At 41.8% G+C, this 19852-nt stretch overlaps 1 protein-coding gene across 2 annotated transcripts in view; it reads right to left on the reverse strand.

The window, feature by feature from the left end:
- Positions 1-306: 306 nt before the first annotated feature.
- KCNQ3 (potassium voltage-gated channel subfamily Q member 3) overlaps positions 307-19852 on the reverse strand; it is a 162198-nt gene continuing 142652 nt past the window's right edge. For both annotated transcript variants that reach the window (XM_087931720.1, XM_087931719.1), the window contains 6 exons: positions 17192-17379; positions 15321-15423; positions 5719-5850; positions 4541-4639; positions 3040-3124; positions 307-1407 (listed from right to left, as the gene is read on the reverse strand). In XM_087931720.1, coding sequence (XP_087787846.1) covers positions 688-1407; positions 3040-3124; positions 4541-4639; positions 5719-5850; positions 15321-15423; positions 17192-17379 — 1327 coding nt within the window. In that variant the 3' untranslated portion in view covers positions 307-687. The remainder of the gene's footprint in view (positions 1408-3039; positions 3125-4540; positions 4640-5718; positions 5851-15320; positions 15424-17191; positions 17380-19852) is intronic.

Here is a 19852-nt window from a genome sequence, read left to right on the forward strand (position 1 = left end):
TGGAATCTGTTATATTCTCGGGTTTCTTACATAGGTGCAGGAGCAGAGAGGTCAAATGAACAGAATAAAATCGGCCTACTGTGGCGACATGGGAGCAAGCCAAGAGGGGAACAGCTAAAATTGCAAAGAGGAATGATGCAAATACATGCACACCTCACCAAGGGCATCATTCTAGAAATGAGGGTAAGTTTTGCTCACAAAAATGCCGCCTGTATCTCTTCACATTTGCAGTGGGGTTTTTTTTTTGTTTGTTTTTTTAGTCCTGGCATCAATCTGGCCCTCTTGACTTACCGAGCGATAGTATGATTTTTTTTTCTTCATGATTTTAATCGTGGAGGAAATTCCCTGTACCCTTTTAGAGCGTAAAGTCATGCAATACAAAAAAAAGAAAGAAAGAAAGAAAGAAAGAAAACCACCCCGCTTCGTTTCGGCAGAATAATGAGAAGAACTGCATCGCTCAACTGTGTGAAATGGTGGAGGAAGACGTCCACGAATACCAGCATGCAGAACAGCCGTCGGGGGTTGAAGGGATGGGTGTGGTGGCTTGCTTTTTGCTTTTGGCGGGAGGAAGCTTTGGGCAGGTATCGTAAGATATACAAAGTTGTAAGTTTACAGGACAAGAAAAAGCCAGTCCAGATCTCCACCCTCCCACATCCCCGCCCCTGCAACCCCCACCCATAGAGAAGATTAAATTGGCTTGCTTGAAGGAGTCCATATTGACTCGGAAATCCCGTCCCCTGTGGAGGACAGAGGCATAGACCCGCTGGGAGTGAAAGGGTCGGTGTCTGTGTCCGTTTCCCCCTCAGCCAAATAGCGTTTTTCCTTCATCCAACTGGTTCCGCCATTTGGGCCAAACAGGAAATCATCTCTGTCTTGAGAGATGCTAAACCCGCTCGGGGAGCGTTCCAGTTCCTCGTGATTGACCGAGAGCAGGGATAAGGGGGTGTCGCTGTCTCTTTGCCTCTGTCGTGAGGAGAATCTGTCTGACTGAGGGCTCCAGAGCTCTCTCGGTGGGGACTGGAACGAAACCTGAGGATCCATGAAAGTCACTATTGGCAGGACAGTGGGCCTTTCTGAGTAGGCAGTGGAGAAGGGCATGGCTTGCCATCGGCCTGAGTTCTGGCCACTGAAGGACAGTGAAAGTGGGTTGTGACCACAGTCCTGGCTTGAGAACCCGAAAGGCGGGACTTTGTTCACGGGAACGTGATGGAAGCTTGGAGACAGCTCATGAATGGAAGGCTTGGAGTATTTGTAAATGATGGATTTCAATTCAGAAAACCGGTTGTCCTCAGCCGGGGACGTGGCTTCTTTCAACGGACACGCGTCGGTGACCTGGACCTGCAGCTGGCCCAGGTGCTGCTTGTGCATGTCTACTAAGAAATCCAGCTTCTTCCCCATGTCGTGGACCTAAAAGACAGCAGCCATCAGAACTCAGCTGGAATAAATGATCAGTTATCTCAACTAAGAGCAAACTATTACCCAACTGAAAACTGACCTCGGTTGAGATCATCACAAAGGTCAAAAGTTATCATGAACAAATGCAGCAACAGCACAACACTTTAGATCTGTTATGAAGGAGATGCTTAAATATTTGGGGAAAGGGGCAGACAAGATGTTGAGACTTTGAAAACGAGATGAAATTTGAGACGTTTTAGACTTTGGAAAAACTGCAGAGCAACTGGGATGATGAAAGGCCTGGAGACTAAAACATATCAAGAACGGCTTCAGATGCACTATTCAATTGAAATGGGAATTTGTGTATGTTATAAAATAAAATGAAAACTTGTTTTAAAAAAAGAAGCATGGTTTCAGGAACTTGGTATGGTTGGTCTGGAGAAAAGAAGGACTAGGGGTGACATGGTAGCAGTGTTCCAATATCTCAGGGGCTGCCAGAAAGAAGAGGCAGTCAAGCTATTCTCCAAAGCACCTGAGGGCAGGACAAGAAGCAATGGCTGAAAACTAATCAAGGAGAGAAGCAACCTAGAACTAAGGAGAAATTTCCTAATGGTGAAGAACATTTAAATAAGGGAACGACTTGCCTTCAGAAGTTGTGGGTGCTTCATCACTGTAGGTTTTTATGAAGAGACCGGACAGTCACTTGTCTGAAATGGTGTAGGGCTGTGATGGCGAACCTATGGCATGCATGGGACAGGTGGCATGTATAGCCATTTATGCAGACACATGAGCCCCAGCCAAACTGCACTGTGCATGTGCATACCTCCCAGCTGGTTTTTGGCCTGTTTGAAGCCATTTTCGCCCTCCTGGAGACTTGAGGGAAGCCTCTGCAGCCTCAGGAGGCCGAAAAATGGTCCTTCCTGAAATAACGGAAGTGCCAAAATGGGCCTGTTTTTTGGGCCTCCCGAGGCTGCAGAGGCTTCCCTTGAGTCTCTGGGAGGGCGAAAAAGGCCTCAAATGGGCCAAAAATAAGCTGGGAGGCATGCGCATGTGCAGTGCAGGTAAGGGGGAGGGGGTGTTGTGTGCGCATGCACGGGGGGGGGGGGCAGGGCACATTGCATTGTGGGTGCTGACACGCGCGCTTTTGGCATACCACAACAAAAAGATTCGCCATCACTGGTATAGGTCTCCTGCTTGAGGAAGGGGTTGGACTAGAACAGGTGTGTCAAACTTGATTTTACTGAGGGGCACATCAGGGTCGTGTTTGACCTTGCAGGGCAGGGTGGGCATGGCCAACATGACATCACTCCTATAGGAGGGGCACCCATGGTGGCCCAAGCACTCTGCCAGCAAAAACGGGCTCCCAAGCTCCGTTTTCAGCTGCAATGGCCTCTTGCAACCCTCTGCCAATGAAAACGGAGCTCGGGAAGACTGCACACAGCCCCTTGCAAGCTCCATTTTCACTGGCAGAGTCATCCTGGGCCAGTCATTCGCTATTTCCTGGGCGGCCTGTGGGTTGGATCCGGGCCCCTGGGCCTCGAGTTTGACACCGCTGGACTAGAAGAACTCCAAGGTCCCTTTCCGTTCTCTTCTGAATTTGAATTTGAGGAAAAAAGTGGACCCAAACTACTGAGCGTTTCATACCTGTCTTTCAACTCTGACAAATTTTCCCATCATGCTTTGGTCTTCGGGATCATCTCCAGATGCTTTACTTATGAATGGCTCATTCCTAAAAGGAAATAAAGTTCCATTTTGCACAGAGGCAAACAAAAAACAAAACCATCCATCCATATTCTTCCTACAAATATTCCTAGCTCACAATGCATTTACACCGCCGTTCGTTTCAAAGGAGGAATTTCTGAAATGCTAGTCAACGTTGTTACTAAAGATATAACAATTGCCCCTGTGTGTGTTGAACGAAGCCTTACTATTATTCTGCAGAACGATTGTGCATTCTTGCCCTGCACAGAAGCCAAAGAAAAGTGAATACACTTTTGCACTCCATAGGATTAAAATAATTACAGGTAAACCTCGATTTAAATCAGTTCACTTAGTAACCATTCAAACTTATAACGGCAGTGAACAAAGTTACTTATGACTATTTTTCACGCTTACGACCATTGCAGCATCCCCATGATCACGTCAGAGATGATATTCAGCCAGTTCTGACCAGTTCTGGAGAACCGGTAGCGGAAATTTTGAGTAGTTTGAAGAACCGGCAAATACCAGCTCTGACTGGACCCGCCGCATCTATTCTCTGCCTCCCGAGTCCCAGCTGATTGGCTGGGTCTTCTTTGGCTGCCCTGCACAGGAGGACAGAGCTGGAAAGCAGGTTAGTGGGGTGGGGAGAGAATGGGGATTTTGCAGTCTCCTTCCCCTGGAGTGGGCTGGCTTTTATCCCTTAAGGGAGGGGCACCTTGCAGCTTTACTCCCGAGTCGCCCGTGCTGCTGCAGCTGTTCTTTCCTTCGAGCAGCCCTGCGCACACACGCACTGGGCACAGGCTCCTCGGAGACTTCTTCATCGCTGCTGCCAGACTCCACAAGCTCCGAAGGCAGCACCCCACTCTCTGATAGTCCTGGCATGTGCACAGGGCTGCTCAAAGGAAAGAGCAGTTGCAGCAGCATGGGTGACTCAGGAGTAAGGTTGCAAGGTGATGGCCCCTTCCTTAAGGGATAAAAGCCAGCCCTCAGCGGTGGGATTCTTTGCAGGAAGCAAAGAAGTTCTTTCAACTCCAAGTTCTTGTGGAAGTCCTGTCTATTCTGGTTTGTTTTCGGAGACTTTTGATTTTGGATATTTCCCTGCAATTAATCTTCTGTTCCTGGCGGCCTTTCACAACCTTGAAAGGGCTTGCTCTTATCTGGGACAATTAGTTTTAATGACTCCTTGCTGTGAATGTATGGAATTCACAGAGACGCATTAAAAAAAGTTTGCTTTTGTGTTTTATTTGAACGAGGCTTGGGTCAGAACAATGAGGTATTTTTGATTTTTAGATATAAGAATGTACATGTTTCAGTTTTAACTGTATGAAGTATATCTATGGTCCGCATTATGTGAGTGTTTAACAGAGATGGAAGGGAGGGGGGCGGAATTATGGCACCAGGGAGAAAATGATGTAAATGTGGCTTTCACCACATAATATATCACCTTGGAGACTGCTGCAAAGGGTAGGAGAATGTGCTTCCTTTCTGAGATTTCCTGTGTCTGGGAGTTGATGGAGGCCCAGGTGCAAAAACCATATCTATTCTGAAAAGAGATTAAAAAGAGGACATAAGGACTCCTAGATGTAGTTGTATTACATACTGTGTAACTCAGAGGTCTCCAAACTTGGCAACATTAAGGCTTGCGGACTTCGACTCCCCAGAATCCCCCAGCCAGCATTAGGACTACCTATAATGGGCCCGTTGGTTAAAACATAACAGAATAACAAAAGGAAGGAACCTTGGAGGTCTTCTAGTCCAGCCCTCTGCACAAGCAGGAAGCCCTATACTATTCTGGACAAGTGGCTGTCCAGGTGTGTCTAAGAGCTAAAGTCCTAGAACATATGGAGGCACCAGTTTAAAGAAAGATGTTTTTTTTACAAGAAGGAAATTGCCCTTAGCAAAAATATTCCTTCCTTCCTTCCTTCCTTCCTTCCTTCCTTCCTTCTCTTGCACCTCCCTCCCATCCATCTCCTTCCTTCCTTCTTTTCCTTCCTTCCTTCCTTCCCCCACCTACCTACCTACCATCTACAATCCATCTTTCTTTCTTTCTTTCTTTCTTTCTTTCTTTCTTTCTTTCTTTCTTTCTTTCTTTCTTTCTTTCTTTCTTTCTTTCTTTCTTTCTTTCTCTGCCATGACTTCACTGGGTGACCTGGGCAATTGAATAGATAGATAATAATGCAACACATGATCTATTTCTATTATTGTCTGAATCACTGTATTTTACAAGGTCCCCTCTTAACTTGGTTCCTGCATTAACCCATGGCTGGATCTGCAAAACACACTGATTGATGAACTAAGCAACCTACTTAGGTGTACATAAAACATTAAGCTATACACACAAAACATAAAACCCACATAGGCTAAAACTAAGATTTCTAATTCGTAGGATTGAATATGTCATGTGAACACAAAGCATAACCTAGCCTGAGATTAAAAAATAATAATAATCAGACTCTTGATGGAGTCTGTTGCACAGCCATCAATTTCAAAACAAGAATGACATCCTTTGAGTAGTGGTGCTTGTCATGACAATACCGTCACCTGATCTTGGCCAAACTCTCAATCTTTCCCTCCCAATATCATCTCCATGACTAGTCTATGAGTGGGACCATGCCCTCTTACCTTGCTTGAAGATATTTGATTCTGGAAAGCATGTCGAGATGTCCAGCTGAATATTGCTCGATCACATCCTTTACGTCATAAGGCCTCAAAGTCTCCTTGAATCTCTTCTTATAGAGGCGGAACTGCAGGATCCTGGTCCAAGAAGAAACAGCAGAAAAAGGGGTTCCAGGAGAGCATACAAACAATCCCGGATGTTCCATCTTGAGCTCAGCTGAGCACAGGCCGGAAAACCCATGCATGCTAGAACTCCAGGAACGTTGAGATGGGAACTTGGAATGTGAACTGTCATGCCTAAGGCAGGACTAGAACTCACAATCTCCTGGTGATTGGCTCAAAGTCACCCAGTTAGCTTTCATGCCTAAGACACGACTAGAACATACAGTCACCTGGTGATTGGCTCAAAGTCACCCAGTTAGCTTTCATGCCTAAGACACGACTAGAACATACAGTCACCTGGTGATTGGCTCAAAGTCACCCAGCCGGCTTTCATGCCTGAGGCAGGACTAGAATTCACTGTTGCCTGGTGATCGCCTGCATCCATAGGCAATCACTACATGGCTGTGCCAAGTTGATTTCTGTGGTTCTGTTTCTCGAAGAAATCTCAGTCCTTAGCTGCATTTATGGGTGGTCCTCAACTTACAACCATTTGTTTAGTGAATGCTAGTGAAGTTACAACAGCACTGAAAAAAATGACTCCTGAAGGGTCCTTACACTTATTATAATGTTATACATAATATAATGTATAATATGCTAGTGAAATAACAACAGCACTGAAAAAAATGATTCCTGAGGGGTCCTTACACTTATTATAATATTATACATAACATGCATTATATAATCAACTGGGTAAGATCTATTTCATTCCTACATATTTTAATCTTGTTTTTTATATTTTAAATGTTATGTCATATAGTATGCCTTATTTTAACTGTGGTGCTTCTGACATGAATAAATAATCAACTGTTATTATATTCACTCTGTTAATTTATTTAAAAAAATCCAGAGCAGACCATATAATCATAAAAAACCATGTGAAATAATAAAATCAGCCATTTGTAACAGTAACCACTGATGTGAAATACTTATCAAGTGTTAAGACTTCTCTCAGAGGAAAAACTAATAATACCAAGAACAGCATCCTTATTAATATTAAATGAAAGTGTAATTTATAACCAATAAATGAGATAATAAAAAAACCCAAAGATTTCCCATTAACAATTAGCAGATTATAACAAACGATTCAATTAAGCAATAAGACTACAGGAATCTAGCTAAAAGCCTATTACAATTAATTATTACAGATAATAGATAACAGATAATCAGAGTTGGAAGGGACCTTGTAGGTCATCTACTCCAACCCACTTCCCAAGCAGGAGACCCTACACCATTTCAGACAAATAGCAGTCCAATCTCTTCTTGAAAGTCTCAAGTGATGGCGCTCCCACAACTTCTGAGGGCAACTTCTGTTCCATTGGTTGATTGTTCTCACTGTCATAAAGTTTCTCCTTATTTCCAGGTTAAATCTCTCCTTGTTCGGTTTCCATCCATTATTCCTTGTCTGGCTTACAAGCACTTTAGAAAATAGATTGACCCCTTCCTCTCTGTGGTAGCCCCTCAAATATTGGAAGACTGCTATCATGTTTCCTCTGGTCCTTCTCTTCCCTAGACTAGCCATGCCCAGTTCCTGTAACCATTCTTCGTATGTTTCAGTCTCCAGTCCCCTAATCATCCTGGTTGTTCTTCTCTGTACTTTTTCTAGAGTCTCAACATCTTTTTTATAGTGTGGTGAAAAAAACTGGATGCAGTACTCTAGGTGTGGTCTTACTAAGGCTTTATAGAGTGGTATTAGTACCTCCCTTGATCTTGATTGTATCCCTCTGATAATACGATTTAGGATTGCATTAGCTTTTTTGGCTGCTGCTGCACACTGCTGGCTCGGATTTAGCTGGTTGTCCACTAAGACTCCAAGATCCCCTCTCACAGTTACTGCTACTGAGCCTGGTTTCACCCAGTCTATATGTGTACTCAGTCTATATATGTGCCATTGCTCATTTGGGTAGATCCAATTGATCAGAAATGTTTTCAACTGTCAAATCGATCTGAAAGCATCTGACCTAATGCATGGAATAGTTTTGATTCAAAGAGGTGGGTTTGATTAAATCCTCTTCAAGTTAAACCTTCAAAACAAACTTAATGTAGCCTTCTTAAGTAGCTTCTTACAAAGCCACCAAGAATAAATGGGGTTTAATTTAATGGACTATATAACAAAAGCATCAAGTCTACCCCAGGTCTTGATTAGTTCCATTTATAATGGAATACGGTTAAAAATTCTTCCCTGTACACTTTTCAAATTGGCTCCTCTTAGCAGGAAGCAGGTAAGGAGGACATCAGCAGATCGAGCCACTTTAGCCATTTAAAGTAAAATCTAATTATTTAAAGCAATTAAATTAGTAGTTAATGTTCCAAAAGCGGTGAACTTAAATTGGTTTAAGCATGAAATGCCTCTCTAACAGATGTTTCTAGTTTAAACCTTGCTTCCAACCTTGCTGGAAGCATTTAGACTATATTCCAAGCCATTTGAGGTAGTTGTGTTGTGGTTTCAGCATGGTTTGGGGGTTGACATAGATTACTTCAATATCAAATTTATTTATTTATTTATTTATTATTATTATTATTATTATTATTATTATTATTATTATTATTATTATTATTATTATTATTCATTGCATAGTCTGGAGGTTTGGCAGTGTTTCCTGAGCCCTGTGGCCCATTTTTCACCAGATATCCAGGCACTCGTGTTTCCAAGTGATGAAATCCATTTAAAAAGAAAAGAGCAAAGTCCATCTTCCAAAACAATTTCTTTTATTTAGGAAAGCATCAAACTGGCGAAGTCTCTTGTAATTCCAGATCTGACACAACCACATAATATTGGAAGTTAGAAACAGCCCTCAAAAGTCACATTCTCCAAAAGAAGTAATTCAATGTTATCTGGTGTCATAAATCTCCACCTCAAGGGCCTCAGCAGGATCACCTCGTGTTCCCACGGGAAGAAGAACCACCTAGCCTAAACAACTCTCTCTATCTCCACTCCTCCCTCCTAGGAATGTGGCAAGTCCGAAACTCTTCCCCCCCATACCCAGCAAAGAGAAAGAAAGAAAAGGAATATATAATAAGGCTGAATAAAATGGCTACGCACGTGTCAATTTCGGGCTTGACACAATGCCTAGTGTGGACGTTGTTAACTCAGCCGACATCTGAGCCAGTATGGCTTTCTGAAATTTACGTCTCACTGTAGAGACACTCTTTGTCTGACTCCTCTGATGAGACTAGTCCAGTATGGTTGAACCTCTGGCATAGCTCTCATCTTCCTCAGCCCACATAAGTCCCACAACCACGTCAAGGTAGTGCCTCACTGGAGAATGAAGATGATGATGATGATGATGATCCAAACAAAGCTGCCTTTTGCAACTGACTTAATGTTGATTTTGTCAATGGCATTCAAGTACCGTGTTTCTCATATAATAAGGCCGGGTCTTATTTTGTTTTGAGCCCCGAAAAAATGGCTAGGCCGTCTTTTGGGGGGTGACTTAATTCCCCCCCCTTGCATCTTTGGGCGGGTGGGCAGCGATGTTTGAATGTTGACCTCGGCATTGGTGGGGCACTTCGTATCGGGGTCAACACAGGCAGCACCGTATCAGGGTGTGCAACAAAAGTACTTCCTAACGGCAAGCCCCCGCCCCCACCATCCCCCCCCCATTTCGCGTATTTTAATATAGGCCTTAATTTGGGGGGAGGGGCTTAATTTCTTTTTTTTTTTTAAATAAACTTTATTAATTTTACTTTTTTTAAAAAAAGACAACAACACAGCTATAAATTATATACAACAAAGAGACGCACCAGTCTTGGCGTAAGCCAAGAGGGAAAGAAAGGAAAGTTTGAGAGAGGAAAGAGGGAAAGGGAAGAGAAGGGGGAAAAGTGGGGAAAACAAAGGTAGGAAAGACAATTATAATAAAACCATATTTTGTGACTGTCAGTAAGGTCTTTTCTTCTTCAAAGCTATCGTCGGCCTTAGTCTTCTTAGCGGTGAACTATCTTTGATTAAGCCAAATATACAAAGGATTCCAATTGCTAGAATAAATTGAAGATTCTTTATTTTTAATGCTTGGGTTAGATTGTCCATTTCTGCACATTGTAAAATTTTCTGAATGACCATAAGTTCAGTGGGGATGGAAGGTAGTTTCCAGCACTGGGCAAATGCCAGTCTGGCCGCGGTTAAGATATGGATTGTAATATACTTTGATTTTTGGATATTCGTTTATCAAAAATTCCTAGAAGGAAGGACTCCGGTTTGTACTCAATCTGTTCCATGGTTATTTCCTCTAGCCAGTGCCTAATTTTTTGCCAATACTTCTGGGTTTCCTTGCATGACCACCACATGTGGAAGAAGGTACCTTCTGTGTTTTGACATTTCCAACACTTGGGGCTCGTGTTGGGGTGCATCTTGGCCAATCTCGAAGGAGGCAGGTGCCATCTATAAAACATTTTATATAAGTTTTCTTTATAAGCTGCTGATTTCGTGATCTTAATGTTCCTGTTCCAGACCTTTTCCCATTCTGCTAGGGTAATGCTCCGACCCACATTTCTGCTCCACGCAATCATATTTCCCTTGACAATTTCTTGTTCCAGTTCTGTTTCTAATAAATATTTGTAAAATTTAGATATATTTTTTTACTTGGTCCTAATAGAATTTTGTCTAGAGTCTGTAATTTATTGTAGATTCCAAATTCTTTAATGTCTTGTTTGTATTTACTATGAATTTGAAGGTACACCCACTGATCAATTATAAATCCTCATTCTTGTAATTCTTGTCGTGTTTTTAACTTTCCTTGTAGGTCTAATAAATTTTCATACTTAATCATTTTGGTTATATCCAAATTATTAGGGTGTACTATCGCTTCCATTGGAGACAGCCAAATCGGTATTTTTAGATAAAGTTTTTACGTACTTTTTTCCAATTAGTTAATAAAGCGTCCCTAATAAGATGCCTATGGAAATATGATTGCCTGGGTTTCCTGATTCCCACAGAAAGGTATGCCATCCTTTCTGCATATCGTGGCCTTCTAATACTAGTGTTCTTTTGTTGGTTAGGTTTACCCAATCCTTTATCCATAGTAAGGTGGCTGCCGTATGGTATATTTCCCAGTTTGGCAAGGCTAACCCTCCTCTGCTTTTCAAATCTTGTAGGGCTTTTACGTTAATCCTAGCTTTTTCCCCTGCCAAATGAAATTCAATGTTATCTTGTTTAGTTCCATAAAAAAATTTTTATTTAGTTTGATTGGAATTGTCTGGAATAAATATAGAAATTTTGGCAGAATATTCATCTTAATCAAAGCAATCCTGCCCAATAAGGAAAGTTGTAACTTGCTCCAGAAATCCAAGTCTTTCTTAGATTGTTGAAGAAGTTTGTCATAATTATTTTCTTTTAACGATTTACTTTGTGGAGTTAGCCAAATTCCTAAGTATTTAATTTTTTTTGTCACCTGTATTCCCATTGTTGTCTCTAGCTTTTTATTCTGGTCTCCTGTTAAATTTTTAGTCATTAATTTTGTTTTTCCCCTGTTTATTTTAAATCCCGCGACTTCTCCAAATCGTTCTAGTTCTTCTAATAAGTTGTGTCCTTTTTCTATAGGCTCCTCCAGAAAAAAAACCAAATCATCAGCGAAAGCCTGTAGTTTATATTCTTCTGATTTGATCCTCAGACCTCTAATTCTCAAATTTTGCCTAATGTACGTCAGAAGAGATTCTAGGCGAATATGAAAAGCAGAGGGGAGAGAGGGCAACCCTGTCTTACCCCTTTTCTATTTTTATCGGGCCAGTTTGTTCCCCATTTATTAGAATGTTTGCCTGTTGAGTGTGGTAAATTGTTGTGATGACATTTTCAAATCTGGTGCCAAGATTCATATTATATATTTTTTGAATTAAGAAATGCCAATTTAAATTGTCGAATGCTTTTTCAGCATCCAAGAACATAAATGCAAATTGTTTTTCGGGTGGGCTTCATAGTATTCTGAAATGTCTATCACTGTTCTTAAATTATTCTTAATTTGTCGAAATGGGAGAAATCCATTTTGATCTTCATGGATATAAGTGTTTAAAACCTGTTTTAATCTATTAGCTATTATAGAAGAGAATAATTTGTAATCTGCATTCAGGAGCGAAATTGGTCTATAATTATTAATAAGTCTGTGGTCTAGGTCCTCCTTCGGGATCAGCGAAATTAAGGCTCCCTCCACGAGTCCGGCATCTTGGCTGCTAAGAGTACCTCATTAAAAACATCCAGCATCAGTGGTCCAATTTGTTCTATGATAATTTTGTAAAGTTCTACCGGTATCCCATCCGGTCCAGGTGCTTTATTGTTACTTTGCTTCTCTATTGCTGACTTCAGTTCGGACCATGTTATTTTTGATTTAATAATTCTATCTCTTCCTCTCCAATTGCTTTATCATTCGCTTCCTCCAGGTATTTCATTATTTTATCCTCAGAGACTTCTTCTTTTTGTATAATTTCTTGAAGTAATTAAAAGTAATCTCTTTTTTCTTCTCTATCTCCTCCTGCATATTGCCCCCCCTCATCCATTAATTGGTGTATCAATCTTTTTTCTTTCGTTTTCTTAAGTTTGTGGGCTAACCATCTCCCTGGTTTGTTTGCATGCTCAAAGTAGATTTGTTTAGTCATTTTCAGACTAATCTCCAATTTTTCTTGTTCCAGTAAATTTAATTTGTGTTTAGTTGTTATTAACTGGTTCTGTATTCTTTGGTTTTTGGGGTTCTTTTGTAATTGGATTTCTAAATCTTTAATTTCTTGTTGTAGATTACTTTGTTGGGCATACTTTCTTTTATTTCTCATAGCATTGTAAGAGATTGTTATTCCTCTTATAAATGCCTTAAATGTGTCCCATATATTTTGTTTCGAAGTTAGATCATTATTATTTTCCTTTAAAAAGAAGTTCAGTTCTTCTTTCAGTTTATTAATATATTCTTCTTCTTTTGTTAAATGAGTGTTAAAAGTCCATCTTTTCTTTGGTTTTCCTCTACCTCTCCAGGTTATTTGAATTGGATTGTGGTCAGCCCAGTCATTTGGTAAGATTTCACTATCTTTGATTTCATTAATCAATTCACCGTTTATCCAAGCCATATCTATTCTTGTCCAAATTTTGTGCGGGTTAGAATAATAAGTAAACTGTTCTTTTTTGGGATTTAATTTTCTCCAGATATCTACCAGATTCATTTCATTCAACATATCCTTACATGGCTTAGAAAATTCTCTATTCCCTTTTTTGTTCTTACTCCTATTACTATGATCCTTCCGGTAGTCAGCAATAGAGTTAAAATCGCCAATCAGAATAATATTACCATTTTCGAATTCTGTTATTTTTTGATGGAGATGTTTAAAAAATTTACCTTGATCATCATTTGGGGCATAGATTACTACCAGTAAGAGTGTAATGCCATTAATCGAGATTTGTACTACCAGCGTTCTTCCTTCAGGGTCCGCCCAGATTAACTCCGCTTTTAAGTCATCTCTCACATAGATTGCGATGCCTTTCTTTTTGTGTTTATCTGCTGGTGCTGATAAGGGGCTTAATTTCATTTCATGCCTATAAAACATGCTGGGACTTCCTATTGGGGGAGGCCGTATTGTTGGAGAAACAGGGTAGTACTTGTTTTGGGATTGTAACCCAAAGTGCCTATTACTATTGGTATTACCTTTGCTTTCTTTTGTCAATAGTCATCCTACTTCTATTGGGAGATCTTTTTGTATATTTGTGACTTTTTCTCCCCATAGTCCTGCAGCTTTTAGCCCTGCTTGCTCAGCCAACAGTCCTGAGTCCTGTAGGCCATTTATCACTAGAGGTCTGGGAACTGTAGCATCTAGTGTAGCCTTTGTTGACCCAGCCAACAATTGATCCAATATGGATTTTTTCAATTAACACATTTTTTTAATGGGAGAGACACTTTTCATCTGGCTCTTTCGATGAGATTTGTGCCATATGGTTGAACTCTGGCATAACTTTCATCTTCCTCAGAGTGCATAAGACACACAACCATGTCAAGGTTGTGGGGGACTGTTATTAATTAGATTTATATGCCACCCATCTCGCTGTCCAGGGACTCCAGACTCAGATGCACTTTTGCCCCCTAAAAAGTAAAAAATGTTGAGTCCAATTCTAGAAGATGGTGCTTACCTCTTTTCCTACCAGAGGAAGTGAGTGTTGTCCAAAGATCACTTCTGTGATCACGGGGGCCAACATGACTATATACCGAAGTGCACGTAACTCTGTTATCTTCCCATCGAAGTGGTACCTATTTATCTACTCACATTTGCATGCTTTTGAACTGCTGCGTGGGACAGGAGCTCATCCCGTCGCAATGTAGTTGGGTCTCAAATCGCCAACCTTCCAGTTGACAAGCCCAACGTCTTTACCACTAGACCAATGTGCCCCCACTTGCTCACTACTCATTCCATAACATTTCCTTGTGCGTCTGACCCTTACTCTAAAGAAGGAATCAAATGTCGCTGGATTTACAATCATGCACTCTATATCCACTTTTGCAAGCTATCACTCTCACTCCAACTATGGGGAAGATGAGAAATTAAGACCCACATATCTGGAAACCTGCAGATTGGCAAAACTGCCTTGATTGCAACTTCTTGGAAGATGTGGTCAATGCCTGGAATGCACTACCTGACTCTGTTGTTACATCCTCTAACCCCCACTCCTTTAACCTTAAACTATCCACTATTGACCTCACCCTGTTCCTAAGAGATCTGTAGGGGGCGTGCATAAGTGCACCATCGTGCCTATCGTCCCTGTCCTATTGTCCCCATTTATTCGTCCCTATTTCCTGTATTCATACTCATGTTTATACTTATACCTATTACCTTGTAAGCAACTGACAAATCAGATAAATCAATAAAATAAAAATTAAATAAGAAAGGAAAGAAGGAAGGAAGGGGAAGGAAGGAGAACAGGAAAGGGAAGGAAGGAAGGAAGGAAGGAAGGAAGGAAGGAAGGAAGGAAGGAAGGAAGGAAGGAAGGAAGGAAGGAAGGAAGGAAGGAAGGAAGGAAGGAAGGAAGGAAGGAGAGAAAAGGGAGGGAGGGGGGAAGGAAGGGAGGGGGAAGGAAAAAGAAAAAGGAAGAGGAAGGAAGGAGAGAAAAACATGGAGGGAGAAAAGAAAAGGGAGGGAGAAAAAGAAGGAAAGGAAAGGAAGGAAAGGAAAGGAAAGGAAAGGAAAGGAAAGAATATCCATTCCTAAGAGGCCTGTAAGGGGCGTGCATAAGTGCACCATCGTGCCTCCCGTCCCTGTCCTATTGTCCCAATTTATTTGTACCTATTTCCTGTATTCTTACTCACATTTATTCTGATACCTATTATCTTGTAAGCGATGGACAAATCAAATCAAATCAATAAAATAAATCAATAAAATAAATATGTGATTTACATTGCTGAACTGATTTGTTTGTTTGTTTTTTCAAAACAAGGTGGTTTTTAAACACACGCACATATACATGCAGTATTGTTAAACCGCTCAACGTTTACCTGACAGCTCGGATGACCATCTTCAGTGTGGGGATGAGGTCTTCCATGAGCAGCTCATTGCTGTATCCCCGGTCTTCTGCCAAGGGGTCCCCTGTTCCAGCATCTAAGATAAGGACCAGATAGATAATCCAGATGCAGAAGAGATTAGAACAATGTGAATAAAACTCATACAATATCCAAGCGTCTTATTCAGGCTGGAATCATTTAAAATCATGGATCCTGAACATGTTCTGACCCAAACCTTGTTCCAAGGAAACAAACATGAAACAGAGGTAACAGCAGAACTTTTTAATGATTCTTTACGAATTCCATTCCTTCCCGGTTAAAAGGCTGCTTCAAACTAATTGTCTCTGATAAGAATGAGCCTTGCCAAGGTTGTGCAAGGCTGCCAAGAACACTAGATAAAGTTGCCGAGAAATATTTCAAACACAAGGAGTCTCCAAACACCAACCAAGGTATTCTGAATGTCCACAAGGCTTGAGTGCAAAAACTTCTTTGCTTCCTGCAAAGAACTCCAGTTTCTCAGCTGGCTTTTATCTCTTAAGGGAGGGGCCATTACCTTCCAGCCTTACTCCCGAGCCGCCCGTGCTGCTGCAGCTGCTGTTTCCTTCAAGCAGCCCTGTGCGCATGCGCACTGGGCACAGGCTCCTCGGGGGCCTCTTCATCACTGCTGCCAGCCTCCACAATCTCCGAAGGCAGCATTCCACTCCCTGATGGTCCTATCCCTATCTCTTCATCACATGCAGGCCCCTCATCTGAGTCCTTGCTCTCTGAGACCTCAGCTGTCCACATTTGCTGTTGGCGAACCACAACATAACATTCAGATAACAGATAATCAGAGTTGGAAGGGACCTTGTAGGTCATCTAGTCCAAGCCCCCACCCAAGCGGGAGACCCTACACCATTTCTGACAAATGGCAGTCCAATCTCTTCTTGAATGCCTCAAGTGATGGCGCTCCCACAACTTCCGAGGGAAAGCTGTTCCATTGGTTGATTGTTCTCACTGTCAGAAAATTCCTCCTTATTTCCAGGTTGAATCTCTCCTTGTTCAGTTTCCATCCATTATTCCATCCACAATAGAATGGTCGTGTTATTAATAAGTGCACTGAATATCAAAAGTCAAGAGTCAAAACAATGAGTGCAGATATAGTTCTCTGAAAAATACCCTTCAGGTTTAAACATATTTGTCTTAAAAGTCCCAGGATTAAAAACTGGGAATCAAAATATTTTTCTTGTACAAGTACCACTTGATTTACAACCACTCGTTTAAAGGTCGCTCAAAATTACAACGGCGCTGGAAAGAGTTACTTCCAACCAGTCCTCACACTTATGACCATTGCAGCCTCCCCAGGGACACATGATCAAAGTTCAAGCGCTTGCAACCAGCGTGCACTTTATGATGGCTGCAGCGTTCCCAGGATCGCTGTTTGCAAGCTTCCCAGCCAACAAGCAAAGTCCCTGGGGAATGCAGGATTCCCTTAAGGACTGATGTGGTTAATTTAACAGCTGCTGTGATTTGCTTAACAACCATGGCAGGAAAGGTCACAAAATGGACGTGCCTCACTTAAGCAACTGCTTCATTAGCAACGGAAATTCTGGTCACCAATGTGGCTGTAAGTCGAGGAGGATCTGTATTAGGAAAACAGTACAGTGTTCCGTTTCAACTCAGCTCAGAAGAAAAAGCCAGCAAAATAAATTAAGCAGGTTTATTAACCATGCAGGGATTCTCTTTTGACTCCGCCCTCAGATTCTACCACTCTCGCTCCTGCAATTACATTCTAAGAAAGTTTACACATACAGAGAGGGAGGGAGGAAGGAAGGAAGGGAGGGAGGGAGGAAGGAAGGAAGGAAGGAAGGAAGGAAGGAGTTTACCTTCTGAGCTTTGCCAGAATGCATAAGCTTTCATTCGGAAGGCAGTGCGCAATCGATCTCGGTTAATCAGGACAACGTTCTTAGACTCTTTGGAAGGACTTTCTTCAATTGCTTCTACATTCAGAGGAGTAAACAGCTTTCCTTTAGGATTGCTACCACGAACCCGATCCAAGAGACCCAGCTTTTGGCTAAGAAAAGAGAAGGAAAAGAGTCATTATTTTTTTTTAACAATCCCTCATTTGAAATCTAGTTTGTCCATCATGGTATTTACATCAGGTGGGCAACAGCCAGTGTGATACACAGTCTTCTTCTTTGCTCCCTTAAAGTGGCCACTGAAATCTGATGCAAAAAAAATGGCTCATTTTCTGTGCGTGTGTGCGTGCACACACACTTGTTTTTCTGTTCCTTTTTCTTAAAAAGTGGGGGATTTTAAGTAGAACCAATCACCAGGGGACCATGAGTTCTAGTCCTGCCTTAGGTATGAAAATTGGCTGGGTGACTTTCAGCCAATCGCTAGAAGACTGTGAGTTCTAGTCCGGCCTTTGGCATGAAAGTCATCAGCTTAGGGACCTGGGGTCAGTCACTCTCTGGCAGGCCAACTCACTTCACAGGGTTATGGGAAAAATAGGAGAGGGGATATTAGGTGTGATTGTCACCTTGCATTCTATTGTCTAGGGGATGGCTCCTCATAGATCGCTTCTTTGGTTTCCATTTTTTTTTTTAAGAGCTGTAACTATCAGAGGAGAATGCTGTAATTCCCCTTAGTCAAGTTTTTGGTGTCCAATTGTTCATGATTAATTTTCTCATGTTCTTCTTTTGTTGTACTTGTGTTTTGGTCTGTGACCGCAAATAAAGTATTATTATTATTATTACCTTGCATTGATGGAGGCAGCTTTCCCCCAGCCAGCTTTCATGCCCGAAGTGGGACTAGAATTCACAGTCTTCTTGTGATAAACCCAAAGTCTCCCAGCCAGCTTTCATGCCTAAAGTGGGACTAGAACTCTCCATCTCCTGGTAATTGGCTCAAAGTCACCCAACTAGTTTTCAGGCCTAAGGTGGGACTAGAACTCACCATCTCCTGGTTCCTAGGCCAAAACTTTAACCATTAGACCAAACTGAGTCTCTTCTCTTTCTTCTGGATTCTAGTTCAGGTGTTATCTTTTTCAAAGTAAGAATGTGGGATGTAAAAGGAATGGTCTACTTTTGAGGCACTGGGAGAATCTGCAATTCCAGTATCCAGGTTCACCAGACCTTGATAATGTAGCCAAGCCTGGTCACTTAAGGAAGACATTTTGGTTTGCATTATAATTTAGAGAGCCTGTCTTCCGCTGATCGCTATGCTGAAATACCTCCTGTTTCTTCTCTCTGTCCCTTCAGACCAAAGAAGAGACAGGATGTGCAAATTTCTCTCCTTCACACCCATTTCTTCTGACAGCTTCTTGGTGATTTCTCAGATCTTGAAGTGAGAAACTTGGTGGTTCTAATTTGTTAATTCCCCAAGGAAAGGATAAAAATAGGCCTCATCTGAGGCCTGACAGTGGGAGGAAGATGCTCCCTCAGCTGAGAAAATCTCCCGTGTTTTTCTCTTTCTGTCCTCATGGACTCAGTTTCTGCCAGATCCTTCACCTTTCTCTACCTTTTAACCTTCCTTTATCCCGCTTATCTTCCTAGTTCTTCTAAAATCACCAAAGCCCACAGCTAGCCCTCGACTTACGACAACAGTTCAGCCCAATATTTCTGTTACTAAACAATTGTGTAGTGAATTTTGCCCCAACTTTCTTGCCCCATTTCTTAAGTGAATCACTGCATCTGTTTAGTCACTAACATGGTTGTTAAGTGAATCTGGTTTCTCCACTGACTTTGCTCAACAGACGGTCACAAAAGGGAATCACATGACCCCGGGACATTGCAACCGTCATAAATATGAGTCACTTGCCGAGCCTCTGAATTTTGATCACATGACCAAGGAGATGCTACATCATCATCATCATCACCATCATCATCATCATCATCTTTTAATGACCCCATAATCCCTTGCGGGGTAGAGTCAGGGCAACTGAATGGAGCCAGCAGAATGTTCAATGGCCGGATGCCCTTCCTGTTGCCAATGTGGAGTTTTGTTCAGTAGATATATTCTCAGTGTGTCCAGAGAGAGAAATACCTGCCTCTACCTTAGGATCAAATTCACAGCCTTCCTGATTTTGAAGTGAGAGTTCCCCTCTAGACTATTGTACCACTCCAACAAGGAGATGTTACAAAGGTTGTACATGTGAAAAGAAAGTCATAAGTCACTTTTTTCAGTGCCACTGTAACTTTGAATGGCCACTAAGCAAGTGGTTGTAAGCAGAGGTGGTATTTAGCAGGTTCTGACCAGTTCTGGAGAACCGGTAGTGGAAATTTTGAGTAGTTCAGAAAACCAGCAAATTCCACCTCAGGCTGGAGAATTTACAGTATCCTTCCCCTGCCACACCCACCAAGCCATGCCCTGGTAGTAAAAAAAACAACTGAATCCCACCATTGGTTGTAAGTCAAGGACCGACTGTATTGTATTTTACTGATAAGTCTGCCTTAAAATTTGTGAATACTGTCTTTCAAACGTCACTTTCCCCAACCTCCATAACTCATCTGAAGGAAGCCACTTGGAAAAGATATTCTATTAAA

Source organism: Pseudonaja textilis, chromosome 3, assembly GCF_049901715.1.
Source record: "Pseudonaja textilis isolate UNSWEBS1 chromosome 3, rPseTex1.2, whole genome shotgun sequence".
NCBI classification, from domain to species: Eukaryota; Metazoa; Chordata; class Lepidosauria; order Squamata; family Elapidae; genus Pseudonaja; species Pseudonaja textilis.